This window comes from Macaca nemestrina, chromosome 19 (assembly GCF_043159975.1).
Source record: "Macaca nemestrina isolate mMacNem1 chromosome 19, mMacNem.hap1, whole genome shotgun sequence".
NCBI classification, from domain to species: Eukaryota; Metazoa; Chordata; class Mammalia; order Primates; family Cercopithecidae; genus Macaca; species Macaca nemestrina.
In genome coordinates, this window is record NC_092143.1 from 74,500,972 (window position 1) to 74,520,025 (window position 19,054).

Here is a 19,054-nt window from a genome sequence, read left to right on the forward strand (position 1 = left end):
TGGCTCACGCCTGTAATCCCAGCACTTTGGGAGGCCGAGGCGGGCGGATCACAAGGTCAGGAGATCGAGACCACGGTGAAACCCCGTCTCTACTAAAAATACAAAACATTAGCCGGGCGCGGTTGTGGGCGCCTGTAGTCCCAGCTACTCGGGAGGCTGAGGCAGGAGAATGGCGTGAACCCGGGAGGCGGAGCTTGCAGTGAGCCGAGATCGCGCCACTGCACTCCAGCCTGGGCGACAGAGCGAGACTCCGTCTCAAAAAAAAAAAAAAAAAAAAAGAAACAACATTCCTGACTAGATGTTCCAGTAACTTCTCACTTTTTAGTTGACTTGCTAGAGATTTGGGAGCATTCTCAATTTTCTGTTACCTTCCAGGACATCTTATCTGTATTTTCCTAATATCAAATTCATGAGGCACTGAGAATTAAACAAATTAAACTACAATTGGGTTTTGAACGCTTACTGAAAACTATTACAATTTTTGGCTGTCTCCTCATTTTGTATTATCTGAAGTTGTGCTCCGGTTATGACTAATTTATTTAAACTTCAGATAAAAGTGACCAATTACCTTAAGGCATATCAATAGAAAGAGACATGCATTGTTTAATAATAATTCTTTACAGTTTAAAAATGCTATTTTCACATTCTTCATCTAATTTGTTATGTGAAATCCCTGCACATTTTCCAGGATAATAACTATGTGTGTCCATATTAGAAAATTATATCTCTATATATCCTTGTTTTTAAAGAAATACATGGACATACATTTAGAGGTAAAGGAATGTATCTGCAGCTATCAAATGGAGCGAGAGAGAGAAAGACTGAGCAAGTGAGCCAATATCTCAACAATCCATACATTTCAATCTGGGTCAAGGATATACAGGAGTCTTTGTATTACATGTGTTACTCTTTTTTAAGGTTGCAATTATTTCAAAGCCAAAAATAAAGCAAATATATATGTGTGTATGTCTATATACATCTGCACACGTATGGGTCTATATATATATAGACATATGTAATATATGTATATATGTATATAATTTATTCATTTTTTCCCCCTTTTAATCAACATACCAAACTTTACAAAGAGATAGCAAACTATCTCTGTCAAGGTAACAACCATTAAACTCGGATGACTATCTTTCTAGATAGTATATATGTCCCCTCTTCTACTTTGTATAAAACTTGAATTACATAGTAAATATAATTCTGCAACTTGTTGGTTTTTTTCCTTAACCCTCTAGGTTAAACTTACATTCTTTTTTTCTTTTTGTTTTTGGGGATAGGGTCTTGCTCTGTCACCCAGGGTGGAGTGCAGTGGCACGAAGAAGACTTACTGTAGCCTCAACTTCCTGCGCTCAAGCAATCCTGCTGACTCAGTTTCCTGGATAACTGGGACTACAGGTCTGCGCCACCATGCCTGGCTATTTTTTTTTTGTAGAGACAGGGTTTCGCCATGTTGCCCAGGCTGGTCTCAAACTGCTGGTCTCAAGCCATCAAGCCATCCTCCCAACTCCACCTCCCAAAGTGCTGGGATTACAGGTGTGAACTATGGCTCCTGGCTAAACTTATGTTCTTCATAGAATTCTTCCTCATTCCCTTTTATCCTTTTATTTTCATTATACACAGATACAGAAAACCATACAAAATAAATATATAACTTAATGAATTATAATAAGGCAAACACCTTGGAACCACTACCCAGATCAAGAAACAAAACTTTTCCAGACACCCTAGAAGTCCTCCACATGCCCCAATATTCACAATCTCTACTGTCTCTCTAATAGTACTTAACTAATACCCTGAGTTTTATTGCGTTTACTTTCGTGCATTTCTTTATGTTTTTTTTTTTTTTTTTTTTTCACCCAAGTGTGCATCCCTGGGCTCTGGTTTGTCTTACCCATTTAAAAAATCTGATAGATTTTAAAATTCACCTTTAACATACACTTATTTTGATTTATCTATTGAGAATCTAGGTTGTTTGCCCCATAGAGGTTCCCGTAGTCTGGATTTTGCTGATTTCATACTCATGGTGGAGTTCATCATGTTCCTCTGTATTTTGTATTGCTTGAAAATTGGAATCCAGATTCAGAGATTTGATCAGATGCAGGTTCAATCTTTCTGGCAAGGCTAGAGGTCATGTGCTTATTTCATCAGGAGGCACATTATGTCTAGTTTGTCTGTCTTTTATGTTGTTAGGAGTTATCTATGCTCAATGCCTAGATCTGTTAGTACTTGGGAGTTGTAAAATGCAATATTCTATAATTACTTTTACAACTACTAGTTGGAATATTCTCTTACACATTACTTGTTTACTTAATGATTTAGTTCATATAGCAATGGTAGGATAAATGCCTGATTTCCCCTCTTTATTTACTAATTTTCAAGATAAATTTTTTTCTCTTATATTCCATATGTAATCAGTTTTTAAAAATATCACATTAACTCATAGATTTAAAAATATTTGATGGTTTTCAGTTAATTGAAATAATTATCCTTAGTGAACTCAAATTTGTGCCATCTTTCATCAGTGGGAGCCTTTTAGGTTGGTTTGGGGGTCTTTTTGACATGAAAGTAGTAATCTTTGAGAACTTCTTTGATATCTGGTATGACAAAATATTCTAAACTCCACTTAAACCTTTCCTGCCCAGTCCTGGAATCAGTATGTTTCTGAAAAGCCCTTTCTTTTTTTAGTGGGAAATGGTTTCACAAGAACACAATCTGGCTACTAGGAAGATACGCTGTCATTGCTACTGGGTTAATCACTGTTCTTAGGTCTTTTCAGTGGGAAGAACTAGGATATAAATACTATAGGGTTCTTATGCAACCTCTTCTATATATGTTTATTCTTAGATATTTATTCCATACTGAGAATCTTGGTTCTCAAGGACACAGGAGATGATGGAATTGGAATATTCTATAACTATCCATTTACTTTATCCCATAATATATGCACAGAAAACATTACTAATACTACCCCTGCCCACATATGATTAAAGAGCTAACAATTTCATTTTATATGTGGTCCCTCTATTCTTTTCTCATTTTTAAATAATTGTGCTGTATTTATATCATCAGAGCAAATAAACCTATTATGCTCCCCAACCAGTGAATGCTCATTTAGTCTTAGTTCTACACATAATTGTGTTTAATGTTTGCTACTACAGGTGGTCCATGACTAATGATGGTTTGACTTATGCTTTTTCTACTTTATGATGATACAAGATTGATATGTATTCAGTAGAAACTGTACTTTGAATTTTGAATTTAAATCTTTTTCTGGGCTGTTGATATGTGGTTTAGTATTATCTCGAGATTCTGGGTAGGTGCTCAGCCATGCAATTACAAGGGTAAACAACTGATACTCCAAAGTGTACTGTGTTGCCAGTCCAGCGTTTTTTGGATATTGTGTCTTTTGTTTTCACATCCATCATGTTTACAAAATGCCCATTTTTGAGTTATGGTATTTTCAACTTACAATGGGTCTATCAGGGAAGTAAGTAGAGGAGCATCTGTAGTTCTTATGTCTGCTCATTCATATGGCTGGTTTAGAGCTCATTGTCTAGTGCATTTCTCAGAATGTGTTCATGGAATCAATATTCTTTGCATGCATCCATGCTTATAACAGTTTGTACCTTTTATACTTGAAAGTCAGTTTTTCTAGATATAAAAATCTTTGATTCACATATTTTTCCTTGAGTGTATTAAAATGCTACACACATCATTTTCTTCCAGCATAAACCATTGTTGTTAAAGGGTCCAATGGTAACTCAGTTTTCATTTTATTAAGTCAGTTGCTCTTTTTGTCTAGAAATTCAAAGTGTTTTTTAAAAAATTCTTTAAAGTCTTGTAATTTTACCAGAATATGCCCTGATGTTGATTGCTTTGGGTCAATTTCTCAGGTACATGGTGTGTTTACATGGTATGTTCTTCCACTATGTAGCTCCAACTCAACTTTTTATTTCAGGAAAGTTTAAAAAAATTCATTGTTTTTCTTACTTTTTCTGTTCCATTGATTTTCTTCTGAAGGGACTTCTATTATCTGTATGTCTAATGTTCTTGGTCTGTTTTTGATATTTGTCAATTTCTCTTTAATTCTTTCTAACTCTTGATTTATGTTCTCTGTTTTCTCTCTCTCTCTCTCTCTCTCTCTCTCTCTCTCTCTCTCTCTCTTTTAAGAGATAGGGTCTAGCTCTGTTGCCCAGGCTGGAGTGCAGTGCTGTGATCATAACTCATTATTATAACTCATTATCATTACCATCACCACCACCATCACCATTACTATCACTACCACTACCACTGCCATCACCATCATTACCACCACCATCATTACCAACACCATCAACATCATCACCACCATCACCATCACTATCATCACTGTTACCACCATCACCATCACCACCACCACCACCACCATCACTATCACAACCGCCACTGCCACCCGTTACCATCACCACCACCACCATTATGATCATCACCACCACCACCACATCACCACCACCATCATCACCACCACCATCATCACATCACCACCACCACCATCACAATCACCACTGCCATTTACTGTTACCATCACTGTCACCACCATCACCATCATCACTGCCACGACCATCACCACCACCATCACCATTACTATCACTGCCACTACCACTGCCATCACCATCATTACCACCACCATCACTACCAACACCATCACCATCATCACCATCACCATCACTAACATCACCATCACTGCCATCATTATCACCAACACACCAACATCACCACTATGGTCACCACCACCATCAGTAACATTAATTCTCACCTTGATGATCACAGTGTCTTCCAAACTAGCCTCTCTGCTTCTAGTTTCTCATTTTCTCCAATCTTTCCTATGTTTTTTTTGCCAGATTAATTATCCTACATCAAAGTTAGATTCATATCTCTTGCTTGCTTAAAAGTCAAAAGTTTTCTTTTTTTTTTTTTCTTTTTTCTTTTCTTTTAATTGAGAAAGAGTCTTACTAAGTCACCCAGGCTGGAGTGCAGTGACATGATCTCGGTTCACTGCAAGCTTCGCCTCCCAGTTTCAAGTGATTCTCTCGCCTCAGCCTCCAGAGTAGCTGGGATCACAGGTGTGTGCCACCATGTCAGGCTTACTTTTGTATTTTTACTAGATATAGGGTTTCACCATGTTGGCCAGGCTGATCTTGAACTCCTGATCTCAAGTGAATTTCCAAGGACCCTCTTCATTGTGCTTTCTTTATCCACCTATACAGGGCCCCACCTCCTGGCAGACCATTGATACCGGGGGCTTACTGTGGCTGAACACATGGCATGCTCTTTGCACCACTTGACTGGACCTCCTGTCTGAGGACCCAATGGTCTCCTGGGTGAGCGACTGCCTCCCTAACTCACGCCCTCTCAGTTCTCGCTAACCTTCCTGCCGCTAATGGCTCCTGACCACTGCTGCCCTGACGGCCCTCACCTGGCTGATGGTGCTCATGGCTCGCATGTAGCTCTCATTCCTGGAGCGGAACTTTGGTGATGTGAGCAAGCCTGCAGGGTCGAGGCTGTCCAGGCTCCGGTTGATGGAGACTTCACTCACTGCCCTCAGGTAACTATGACTCCGGATCTGGAGTTTGGGTGAGTGTTCATTGGAGATTCTGGAAGGGAACAATGGAAAAGGTACATTAGTCACATTCCAAAATGCAGGAAACAATAAGATATGGCACTACTGTCATTTATGCGGCACCCTAAATACTGGGACAAATGACGTAGATGCCCTTCTATGATTGCTAAACTCCCCCACAGTGTCTCAGAAGGAAGAACTTTTGACAGGAAATCATCAAGATCTGATGACATTAGAGAGCAATTAACATTCTCTTCAACCATGAACTAATTGCCTCATTCACATTTTCCTAGCCACCCTAGGAAGCAGATAATAAGCAGCAATTGTCCTGCCCTGGAATTCTGACTTGTGTAATTTGTAAAGCTTTTCTTTGTACCTATTTCTCTCTTGTGGTCATCTTTTTGTGTTTGGACAGTAAGTTTTAACAGTAAGTGGGTATATATCTATATCTACATTTTTATCTATCCATTTTCCTTCCTCCCTTCCTTCCTTCCCTCCTTCCTTCCTCCCTTCCTTCCTTCCCTCCTTCCTTCCTCCCTCCCTCCCTTCCTTCCTCCCTCCCTCCCTTCCTTCCTCCCTCCCTCCCTTCCTTCCTTCTATCCAATCTTTAACTCTCTAATAGAGTTGAGATTGAACTTCGTGAACAGACCTTACACCTTAGCCATTAAAAAGGCATACCTCTCAATCTTTATATGTAAACACAAGTCACTACACACCTTGTACTCTTTGGATTTATTCTAGGATGCATTGTAAAATTATAAAAGTAGAAAATGCTAATTGCAAATAGACAAGCTATACAGATGTGCACAAAGTGGAAGGCGGGTCCGCCTGTCTCTCCTTGTTCCTGTATGTAGAATTACATACCCTTAAAAGAACTACTCATAGCAGTTTGGGGTATATTCTTCCTCAGTCTTTCTATTCATATATAATCAACTTAATGTTCATTATTTTATTTTATTTTTTGAGACAGAGTCTCGCTCTGTCATACAGGCTGGAGTGCAGTGGTGAGATCTTGGCTCACTGCAGCCTCTGCCTCCTGGGTTCAAGCAATTCTCGTGCCTCAGCCCCTGAATAGCTGAAACAACAGGCACATGCCACCATGACCGGCTAATTTTTGTACTTTTTGTAGAGATGGGGTTTTTCTGTATTGGCCAGGTTGGTCTTGAACTCCTGGCCTCAAGTAACGTGCCTGCCTTGGCCTCCCAAAGTGTTGGGATTAAAGGTATGCGACACTGTGCCCGGCCAATGTTAGTCATTTTTAAAGTTTGTTTTCACATGGGATTAGTGTGATTTTTCTTTCTTTATTAGATTTCTTTAATTTTGGCTGTAACATTGTTCCTAATTAAATAAATTAAAGTTGATAGGGAAAAAGATATATGCCTCCACAGCTGCTATTATTTATCATCCTAGCCAGTGAAATTAGAAAATTTTAGAAAATAAGTAATATAAATATTTTAAAGAGATAAGTTTTGAGTATTTATAGATTATGCGATCAATTATCTGTAAATTAAGAGAAAATCAACTGAAAGACCATGAGCACTTTTAAGGGAAATCCTCAAGGTAGCTAGATATAAGGTAGCAATACATAAATTAACAGCTTTTCCATGTAATATCAAATAAAATTTTAATGAAAAAATTCCCTTTAAAATTGCAAAACAAAGAATACACAGAAATTACAAAAAAGAAATGCATTGGAATTTTATGAAGAAAATGATAAAATTTATGGAAGGCAATAAATAAGTGCTAAATTAATGCGAAAAACCTCCACAACAAGTTTCCTGTAAAAAAACTTAAATTTTTCCTAAATTTATCTATAAATTTAAGGTAATTGCAACAAAAATCTCCATATAAATTTTACCTGTTTTCTATTTTTGAGATGGAGTTTCACTCTGTCGCCCAGGCTGGAGTGCAGTGGTGTGATCTCGGCTCACTGCAACCTCCACCTCCTGGGTTCAAGCGATTCTCCTGCCTCAGCCTCCCGAGTAGCTGGGATGACATGCGCACGCCACCACAGCTGGCTAATTTTTGTATTTTATTAAAGATGGGTTTCACCATGTTGGCCCATCTGCTCTCAAACTCCTGACCTCAAGTGATCTGCCCACCTTGGCCTCCCAAATTGTTGGGATTACAGGCATAAGCCACTGCCCCATAAATCTCCATAGAAATTTTACTCAAATCTAACAAACTCATTTTAAAGTTTATATGAGGTTCAGAGCAGCATTATTCATAACAGACAAAAGGTGGAGGCAACTCAAATGTCTATCTAATGCTGAATAGATGAAATGTGGTAAAAGAACTATTTGGCTAAGAAAAGGAATGAAGTATTGATACATGCTACAATATAGATCTTTGAGAGCATCATGCTAAGTGAAAGAAGCCACATATTGCAAAAGATCACGTATTACATGATTGCACTTACATGAAATGTCCAGAATAGGCAAATTGCTAAAGACAGAAAGTAGATGAGTGGTTGACTAGAGCTCGGTGGAGAAAGCACAGGAAGATGGTGGCATTAGAAAGTGATGTCTAAAGAGTATGGAGTTTCTCTCTGCAGTGATAAAAAGGTTCTAAAATTAGTTATAGTGTCGGTTGCACAACTCTGTGAATATGCCAAAATCATTAAATTGTACACTTGAAAAGGGTGAATTATATGGTACGTGTATTATATTTCAACAAAACTGTTGTAAAAAATTACGTGAGTCCTCAAAATAATCAGATTTTCTTACGAAGGGAGTTTAGAGGGTAGACTAAACTGGGCAACACTAGAGAGAGAAAGCCAGTCAAGGTGGTTGCAGTGTTGCTATAATCTAAACAAGGGAAAAGGGCTCAGTTAAGTATTAGTGGTAGTAGAGAGGAAGAGACAGATTTGAGAATCCACATGAAAATTAAATGCAGATGATGAGTAAGGAGGTCTAAAGGTTCTAAGAAGAGCCAGAAAATAAAAATAAATAAAAAAACAAGGGGAGGAATGCCCTTTATCAGATCTAAGCTATATTTCATGTTTTATTTTTATTTATTTTTTGAGATGGAGTCTCACTTTATCGCCCAAGCTGGAGTGCAGTGGTGTGATCTCAGCTCACTGCAATCTCTGCCTCCTGGGTTCAAGTGATTCTCCTGCCTCAGCCTCCAGAGCAGCTGGGATTACAGGCACATGCCACCAAGCCCAGCTAATTTTTGTATTTTTGTAGAGAAGGGGTTTCACCATGTTGGCCAGGCTGGTCTCGAACTCCTGACCTCAAGTGATCTGCCCGCCTCGGCCTCCCGAAGTGCTGGGATTACAGGCGTTCGCCACCACACCTGGCCTCGGCTATACTTTATAGCTGCAATGATGAAAAAGGGTCATGTTGGTAAAGGAAATCGGTAGAATAAAATAAGGACACCAGAAACAGGACTAAGTATGTATTTGAATATAATATATTGCAAACGTGGCAGTTGGAATAGGCAAGGAAAAGATCAAGTATTTAATAATGGAGTTAGACCCTTTTTGCATCCACTTGGGGAAAAATGAATTCCTACTAAGCATATAGATTAAAAATAATATTTTAAAAATGTAAAGTTCTCCAATAAAATATAGATTATATTTTATAATCTCAATTTCTATACTTAAACAATTTAAAGAGAAATTTATCAATGTTTTATGAATTAAAAAAAAACCTATAAAGCCTTATGGAAGGCAATAAGGAAGACCTAAAGAAATGCAAAGCAATGTGGTAGAGAAAGACTTTAGAAGCATCGTGGTAAACTTAGACGCCATAAAGAGAAAGGTTAATGAATGGAAGTACATAAAAATTTAACACTTTTGTTCAGCCAAAGATCCTGTCAACGATGTTAAGAAAAATAGTCATTGAGTATGAGAACAGATTTGCAACACTAAGCAGCAAAAAGGGATCACATGCATAATATTTAAATTAGTAAGATGAATAAAAAATATGCAATCAACACAATGAAAAATGGTCAAAGCCTATAAAGAGGGAATCATAAGAAAAGAAATATGTAAGTTCACAGGAAAGTAACTTTATATATCACCAAGCATATGACAAAATGCTCGATCTCTCTAGTAATTAGAGAAATGTGGATTTTAAAAAACATACATTTACACATTACATTCATGTACATGCATCTCGATGTCCTCAAATTGTAAAGATATTCCCTATATTCTAAGTATCCTCTTAGTAGCAATGTATACGATTGCATCTATTCTTAAAGCTTGTATGGAATTACTTACATATAACAGCCCAAAACTATTCTTAGTAATACTAAACCCTGAGAATGTGATAAGCAACCACTTTTTGCAGCTGCACTGAGGGAGAAACCAAATTAAGACAGATCTAGAATATAACATCAACAGTAAATCTCTTATTGCATTTTACTGTTACAAAAGATAAACTAGGCCAGGTGCGGTGTGGCTCACACCTGTAATCCTAGCACTTTGGGAGGCTTAGGTGGAAGGATCACTTGAGCCCAGACCAGCCTGGGAAACACAGTGAGGCCCTGTCTCTATATTTTAATATAAAAAAAGTAAAAGAAAAAAAACTGTTCTAGAAATGTGCCCTTTAGATCCTTCAAGTAGTGGTCAAACATGAAAATAGCTTTGCCAGGTCAAGGTAATATTTTCCATGTGTTATGTGCTATTTTGGTGATTCTGACTGCGTCGCTTTATAACACCAATGCCCAAAATTTCAACCAACAAACTGAAAAATTCATTTTCCTTTTAAGATCTTTTTTTTCTTTTAAGAAAAAGAGAGCCATAGCTGGAAGCATTCATAAACTAAAGTTCACTTCTCCTTAGAACTTGCGCGTTAGATGACAAATGTGTTTCTTTGGCTGTTTTGCAACCTGACCCAGAGCAATGATATTGCCAACATAAATGATGATGCCATTGCAAATGTTATCAGGGCAGTGACGGGAGTGGCTGTTTCATAAATGGTGTACATTCAAAGAAGAAGTGAAAGTCCAGCATTTTGAAAAATGAGCGTCTGCTGGCTGAGATGGGGAAACGAGGCATCATTGCAACAATCATTCACTCTGGCCACTCGTCATGAAATAAGGCATAATTCCCAAATTTCAAAGTGAAACATCATTCAGAAGGAATTGAATAGTTCTTCTTTGGTGAGTCATTCCTGATAAAACAATGCATACATTAATAACACACAAAATGTAAGGAAAGGAACTATTTTATCTCGTCCACTTACAGAACAGAGCCTTCTGCTATCAATATAAAGGTTACTATATGCCCATGTGCTCCGGATGCAGAAACACTCATTAAAGAAACACCAAAATAGTATATCGATGACTTTATCTTCACCTCAAAAGAAAGCTGATCTGCTCAGAAGAAAGAGAGTGTGCATATTCAGAAACATTAACTCTCTCATGTTAGATGAATTATTTTCAACATTGGTCTAACAAAATGATGCTCTTCTTTTCCCACTCTTCTCCCTAAATTACTTATGCTAAGTTAACTTTTTCTAGCTTATTAGAACTAAAGTGAGATCTTGATTTTGTTGGGCTGGTAGGTCCCATTCATTATCATGTCTTTAAAGTACAAGCAATGATGGGAAGTTCTTAGGTGACAGTGAGCCAACCACACAAACAAGCTTGACGCTTTGTATCTGGAAGGCTGCCATTGCAAAGAAGAGCATATGCAGTAATCGTCAGACCACAAAGCTTTAAACCAATGTCTCAAAAGACAAAATGACTAACTTTGTAACATATTACTGAAAATAACTTCAGATGGTTGCGATGTTTTTTTCCCCCAAAGAAGGAAATGCTTCCAGGTTATTGAATCCAGTGGGAGAATCTTTGGAGGTGATGGACCATCTTATGGAGCCATCTGCACCTTAAGTTTTGTTCATTTTCATGTTGTCTTCTCTCTGACTTACAAAAGTATTGGAATATAAGGCTCTTCCATGGGACCCAGAGGAAACATCTTACGGCCTCAGGAGGTTAATCTAACTTTACTGTATTTCAAAAATGAAAGTATTTGGCCTTGGTCATGACACTTTTATCAAATCATACTCATAAACATTAATGGCTTGAACTGAGAGGCTTTGATCCCTTGGGCTTTGGTGTGGAAAATGGTACTTAGTAGGTGACAGTTCTCTGTTTAGTTTCAGGGAATCCAACACGGGGCATTTTACTAGTCAATCTGCTTTGGTAAAACGAAGCCTTTCTTTTCAGTAACCTTAACTATAATGGCTTTATAATCCGTATAGAAGTATAACTTTCATTAAAGTTGTTTACTTTTGTAGTTGCCTCTTGAGTTATTTCTACTTTATAATAATACCTGACATTTGTCACCATTTATCCAATGCCTGGCTACCGTTAATACTACCTTATAGATAAAGAAACTGTGACTTTGAAAGATCACATCGTGTTGAAGGTAATTCCAATGGAAGCTTGGCCTGTTAACTTCCACATTCCTATTCTGTCTTCTCCTCCTCCTCCTCCTCCCCCTCCTCCTCCTGCCCCTCCTCCTCCTCCTTTTTTTTTTTTTTTTGGACAGAGTCTTACGCTGTTGCCCAGACTGGAGTGCAGTGGTGCAGTCTCAGCTCACTGCAACCTCTGCTTCCTGGGTTAAAGTGATTCTCCTGCCTCAGCCTCCCAAGTAGCTGGGATTACAGGCGGGTGCCACCACGCCCAGCTAATTTTTTTGGTATTTTTAGTAGAGAGGGGGTTTCACCATTTTGGTCAGGCTGGTCTTGAACTCATGACCTCAAGTGATCTGCCTGCCTGGGACTCCCAAAGTGCTGGGATTATAGGGGTGAGGCACTGCACCTGGTCAACATCTCCTTCTATTTCTTGGGGAATCCAGCCTGGATTCTCATTTGGGTTCTCCTTCCTCCAACTTGCCCTTACATGCTTTTATTCCCTAATACTTTATAATTGTTTCTATTCTGTTTTTATTGTACATTCTGTTTATGGACAATCTCATCTCCTCAAAGGCTTCTATTACCAACTTTATGCTAGCCACTCCCAAATCTCTCTGTAGTCTAGAGATCTCCTAAACTTCAAAACTGAAGTTTTAAGTAACTACTGTACATTTCTATCCAGATGTTCCATAAGTACCAAAAAATTGTCATGAACCTCAAATGAACACATACCTTTCTCCTCAAATTTTCTTATTTTTTTAATCCACACTGAGATGAATACCCAGTCAACTAACCTAGAAATCCAGAAATTTATCCTCTTTTGTTAACTGTCTAAATCCAGTCGATCATCATATTTTCTTGTTTCTACTTCCTATATACATTTAAATTTGGTTTCTTTTCTCTCTTTCCTTGTTTCCAACTTTTTGGATTGGGGGGTACATGTGCAGGTTTACTACATGAGTATATTGTGTGTGATACTGAGGTTTTGGGGTATGATCGATCTTATCACCCAGGTAGTAAGCGAAGTACCCAATAGTTAGTCTTTTGACCCTTGTCCCCCTCCCTCCATCCCCTCTCTAGTAATCCCCAGAGTCTGTTGTTGCCATCTTTATGTCTGTGTGTACCCACTGTTTAGCTCCCATTTATAAGTGAGAACATGTGGCATTGGGTTTTTGGTTCCTGTGTTAATTTGCTTCAGATACTGGCTTCCAGCTGCACCCATGTTGCTGTGAAGGACATGATCGCATTGTTTGTTATGGCTGTGTAGTATTCCATGGTGTGTATGCACCATATTTCTTTATCCAATCCACTGCTGATGGGCATCTAGGTTGATTCCATGTCTTTGCTATTGTGAACAGTGCTGTAATAAACATACACATGCATGTGTCCTTTTGGTAGAAGGATTTATTTTCCTTTGGATATCTACCTGGTAGTGGGATTGCTGGGTCAAATGGTAGTTCCATATTCAGTTCTTGCCTCTCTCTCCTTCAGTACTTCTTGCTCTACTGCTTTCTCAGTCCAGGCTTCACCTTGATTCTACTAACCATGCTCCTATCACGAGTCTTGTACCCTTGAATGCATTTCTCTTGTCCTGCTAGTTACTTCGACGCTCTCTTCCGCAGGCTCCTTGGGTGAATCCTGTTAACCACAGGAGACACTCTAAACTCTTTACCTGCTTTCCAGTCTCCTCATTGGCTGTTTCCCCACATGATCATGCACGCCCTCGCAAGCTTCATCTTTGCACACCTGTTTCTATGGCTTGGAATGCTCTCCTTTCTCCACTTTCCACCCACCAAACTCTTCAACTCATTTCAGCAGGTCACTGGGTGTTAGAACCTCTATTTAGGTCATTTTCCTTCAGAAGGCCTCCTTTGTTCTTCCCAGACTAAAGTCCTCCATCTGTACCCCTCCAGTGGCTTTTATACTTCTCTGTTACACACTGTTTCCGTTGCTGTAATTATTATTATTATTTTTTTGAGACGGAGTCTCGCTCTGTCGCCCAGGCTGGAGTGCAGTGGCCGGATCTCAGCTCACTGCAAGCTCCGCCTCCCGGGTTCACGCCATTCTCCTGCCTCAGCCTCCCGAGTAGCTGGGACTACAGGCGCCCGCCACCTCGCCCGGCTAGTTTTTTGTATTTTTTTTTTTAGTAGAGACGGGGTTTCACCGTGTTAGCCAGGATGGTCTCAATCTCCTGACTTCGTGATCCGCCCGTCTCGGCCTCCCAAAGTGCTGGGATTACAGGCTTGAGCCACCGCGCCCGGCCGCATTGCTGTAATTATTAATATTTGGTTACACGTTTGTGTACTCTTCAGATTTTTGAGCTCTTAGAAGCAGAATCAGTATTTCATTCATTTTTGTTACACAGTGGTACACTGGCACTTAAATGTTTTACTTTAATTACCACTAATAACCCCTAACACTTGAGTGCTTTCTTTATGCCAGGCACTGTCTTTAAATCATCTCATGAAATGGATGAGTAAATAAATAAATGAGGAGGGTAACTCAGTTGATCATTATTCTAGACCTAAAATAGTTTGCTGTAAAAATTTTTTCTTTTCTTTTCTTTTTTCTTTTTGAGTCAGGGTCTCACTCTGCTGCCCAGGCTGGAGTGCAATGGTGCAATCACAGCTCACTGAGGCCTCGAACTCCTGGGCTCAAGCAATCCTCCCACTTCAGTCTCCTGAGTAGCTGGGACCACAGGTGTGTGTCACTACACCTGGCTAATTAAATTTTTTTTGTTTTTATGTTGCCCTGGCTGGTCTCGAACTCCTGGTCCCAAGTGATCCTCCTGTGCCCCGAAAAATTTTTATTTTTTAACTTATAAAGACCTCGTAAAGCTTTTTTTTTTTTTTTTTTTGAGATGGCGTCTCACTCTGTTGCCCAGGCTGGAGTGCAGTGGCACGATCTTGGCTCACTGCAACCTCTGCCTCCCAGGTTCAAGTGATTTTTCTGCCTCAGCCTCCCGAGTAGCTGGGACTACAGGCGTGTGCCACCATGCCTGGATAATTTTTGTATTTTTAGTAGAGATGTGGTTTCACCATATTGGCCAGGCTGGTCTCCTGACCTCGTGATCTGTCTACCTTGGCCTCTCAAAGTGCTGGGATTACAGGTGTGAACCACTGTGCCTGGCCTTCTTCTTTTTTTTTAAATGAGACGGAGTGTTACTCTGTCACCCAGGCCGGAGTGCAGTGGCACGATCTCGACTCACTGCCACCTCTGCTGCCCAGGTTCAAGTGATTCTCCTACCTCAACCTCCTAAGTAGCTGGGATTACAAGCATGCGCCACCACACCCAGCTAATTTTTGTTTTTTTAGTGGAGACAGGGTTTCATCATGTTGGCCAGGCTGGTCTCGAACTCCGGACTTCAAGTGATCCGCCTGCCTCAGCCTCCCAAAGGGTTGAGATTACAGGTGTGAGCCACCACGGCCAACTCATAAAGTTTTATTGTGATATAATTTATATACAGTACCATAAAAGTCACCCTTTTCAGTGATTTTTAGTATATTCATAGAATTATGCAACCATAATTACTACTGAATTCTAGAACATTTTCGTTATCCCCCCTCCAATCTTATACCCATTATAGTCACTCTCCATTCTTCCCTAGCCCAAATCCCTCATCTACCCCTTGTCTCTATGCCTTTGCCTGTTCCGGACACTTCACATACATGGAATCATACAATCTGTGGCTTTTGGTATCTGTCTTCTTTAACTTAGCATGATATTTTCTTTCTTCCCTCCCTCCCACCCGCCCTCCTTCCCTGCCTTCCTTCCTTCCCTCCCTCCCTCTCTCTCTCTTTCTTCTCTCTTTCTCTTTCTTTCTTCTCTCTCTCTCTCCCCGCCCCTTCCCCTACCTCTCTCTTTGTCTCTTTCTTTCTTTTTTGAGATGGGTTCTTACTCTGCTGCCCAGGAGTGCAGTGGCATGACCACAGCTCACTGCAGCTTCCAACTCCTGAGCTTAAACAATCCTCCTACCTCAGCTCCCATGTAGTTGGGACTACATGTAGGTGCAAGCCACTGCACCCATCCCTAGCATGATGTTTTCAAGGTTCATTCATGTTGTAGCGTGTATCAGTACTTCATTCCTTTATATAGCTGAATAGTATTGCACTGTATGAATATATATAACAATCTGTCCATTCATCAGTTGATGGACAGTTGACTTGTTTTTATTTTTTGGCTATTATGAATAATGCTGTAATAAACAATCATGTATAAGTTTTTGTGTCAGCACATAAAAATTTTATAGGAAAACATTTGAGATAAATGAGCAAGAAATTTTACATTGGGGGGTGGGACTTCTGGAATGACAGAGAGGAATTAGGTTAACATATTGGCAAAACTATTAAAATCAACCATTCCTGAACTAAGTAACCAAAGGCAGAGAACAAACAAACTCATTTATCCAAGAAAAACTACTGATTTTAGATAAAAACAATGGGGTCTTTGGAGATTTAACTTGGGGATATGCACATTCCCCTGCCCCCCAGCTCTGGCATACTAGCTGTGAACAGATGGCAGCCTTGCAGCCAACAGAGGGGACACACCCTTTTGGAGTGCTGTTGAAACCACCATCTCCAGTGAACAGTTAATATTTTTACTGGTCTCACAGCTCCCCTCTAAGCAGATCCCGGGGCATTGGAACTATTTGATCTGATTGGAAGCTCTGTTCTGTGGAAAAGCCCTATCCCCAGGTTGTTATAGAAAACAATAGCCTGAAATGGTTAACATTGTAGCTATTTAAGGCTGCAGTTTCCCTTGGGGCATACAAGAACTTGACCCAAAATTTCAAAGAAATTATTGGCCAAAATTATTTACAGACTATTTTTATTTACAGACTCAGGGTCTAACTCAAAGCCACTTTCTGTCTGAAGCTCTCCCTAATGCCTGCACTCCAAATGAGTCTCTTTTTTGTCTACCCTCTCATGGTTGCTTTCTTGCACATCTATTATAAGCTTAACATGGATTATATTGAAGTCAGTTCTGCATGTTCATCTTAACCTGGAGATGTGTAATTCTCAAGGGCAGGAATCACATGTCCTCCATAACATCCAGCATAAGCGTCATGCATAGTTGGATTAGTCATGCATATGATTCATGCATATGTCTCATCCAGCATAAGCGTCATGCATAGTAGGATTGCAGATGCCCGACTTTCCTTCCTTTGTTCCAGATATTTGCATTGCCAGCCAGAGTCCTTTTTCAAATTTTACTCCTTTTGCAACAACACAGTTTTCCTTAAACGTTAATTTTCCTTCTGTTTCTTAGGAGAGTAACTTCATAAAGGGATCCATTTCACCAACCAACGTGCCCCATCCGAAGAGCTCAGTTTACACACAGGGACAACTTCTAAAGTTTAAAATACAAATTAGAGGAACAAACTCCTATGGACCCCTTCTATATTCTTGTTCTTTCTCCACAAAGGTTTGACACGGGGGCATAAATGTCAGCATTATCTCTGGGAGACACTGCTATTGTGAAGAGCTGTAGACTTTCGTATCTCCTAGAAGCTCAGGGTTCAGGGTAGGGTGAAAGGGAGTTGAGAGAATAATCATGTGGATTCAGTTGATGCTGCAACTTATTGTTTGCTCCATCTATATTGCTCTGCCAAAAAAAAAACAACCTCATTTGGTTGGGGATTTCTGAATGTTCAACACTGTTCAAAAGCCACAGTCTCACTATGCGCAAAGCCAAATGCTAGAAGCTGGGATAACCCATTTTAGTTATCAAGTTGGCTTTATCCAAAATGAAGGTATTGTCCTTTCCATAATAATTCATCAGATGTAGAAACTATCAACATAAAATGCAATTCTTTCAGTGTGCCAAATATGTTTACCTATCATATTTAGACTCTTGTGGCACTTGGAACTCAAACGTTCTTTCCTCAATTATCAAGGCTGTGCAACATTAGATTTAAGGCAATACAAAATGAATGCCGACTACACATGATGCTTATGCTGGATGTTATGGAGGACATGTGATTCCTGCCCTTGAGAATTTCACATCTCCAGGGTAAATGAGCATGCAGAACTAACTTCAATATAATCCATGTTAAGCTTATAACGACGTGCAAGAAAGCAACCATAAGAGGGTAGACAAAGAAGAGACTCATTTGGAGTGCAGGCATTAGGGAGAGCTTCAGACAGAAAGTGGCTTTGATTTAGACCCTGAGTGGTAAGACGGTCATCAGGTAAAAGTGAGTCAGACGCAGTCATTCCAGATCCAGGGAGCTGCAAGGGCAAAAGCCTGGAGGCAGAGGTACAGGCAGCGGCTGGGATGCCAGACACTCAGGTTGCCGGCATATCCAGGGCTGAGCCTGTTCTGGTCAGAGGCCTATTGAAGTGTGGTGTAATGCTCTGCTGGTGAGTTTCTTCATCAAGACATGGCCTTCCCGAGGGCAGTGACCATGGTTGGCATCATAGGAATACATCGTTGTATTCCCCAATGTCAGCAAAGTGTCCGACATGTATTAGGTCTCCTTATACGTTTATTATATAAGTGTATGTGGCGCAGGGGTGGTAGGTTGTGAAGCCTGGCCAAGACATGGTGACAAGATGCCCAGTGAGACTGTGATGAGGGCCTGGAGAAAATCAGGGAACTGTGGAAGGAAGACAGGAGGAGTGGCATAGGGCCAATCCAAGAAGAAGCAGTTGAAAGGACAGATCTGCTGAGCTCCGCTCCTGGGTGACAGGAGGCAAGTGACGACACCTTTTACCTGGTATCTAGAGTGCAGTCAGGCCCAGGGGAATTAGTTTCTTTTTTTGGGAGCAGTAAGGAAATAATCTATCTTAATACTTCAATGTTCCTAGCAGAGTTTTATTGCCAGCTGGCTGGGGATACAGCAGGCAGTACAGAAAGAATTGTTTCCAAAGCATGCCGGGCAGGAGTTCGGGGCTACGGCCTGCTTTCGTGATTGCGGGAGGTCTGTGTGAAAATGCAGTGCATACACATTTGGGCAAATCACTGTCCAGAACTGAACAGCAACTAAAGCTAAGTGGGGCACCTCCTCCTTCTGGTCCAGGGCTGCCAGTTTTATAAAAACAATACTTATGCATTGCCTCAAAATAACTCCTGCAAG

General features: G+C 40.0%; 1 protein-coding gene across 22 annotated transcripts in view; it reads right to left on the bottom strand.

Annotated features, from left to right (window-relative positions):
* The window catches only part of LOC105478829 (DLG associated protein 1), a 493,816-nt gene that overhangs the window by 229,705 nt on the left and 245,057 nt on the right, over positions 1 to 19,054 (bottom strand). For all 22 annotated transcript variants that reach the window (XM_011736479.3, XM_071085837.1, XM_011736488.2 and 19 more), the window contains one exon: positions 5,465 to 5,642. In XM_011736479.3, coding sequence (XP_011734781.1) covers positions 5,465 to 5,642 — 178 coding nt within the window. The remainder of the gene's footprint in view (positions 1 to 5,464; positions 5,643 to 19,054) is intronic.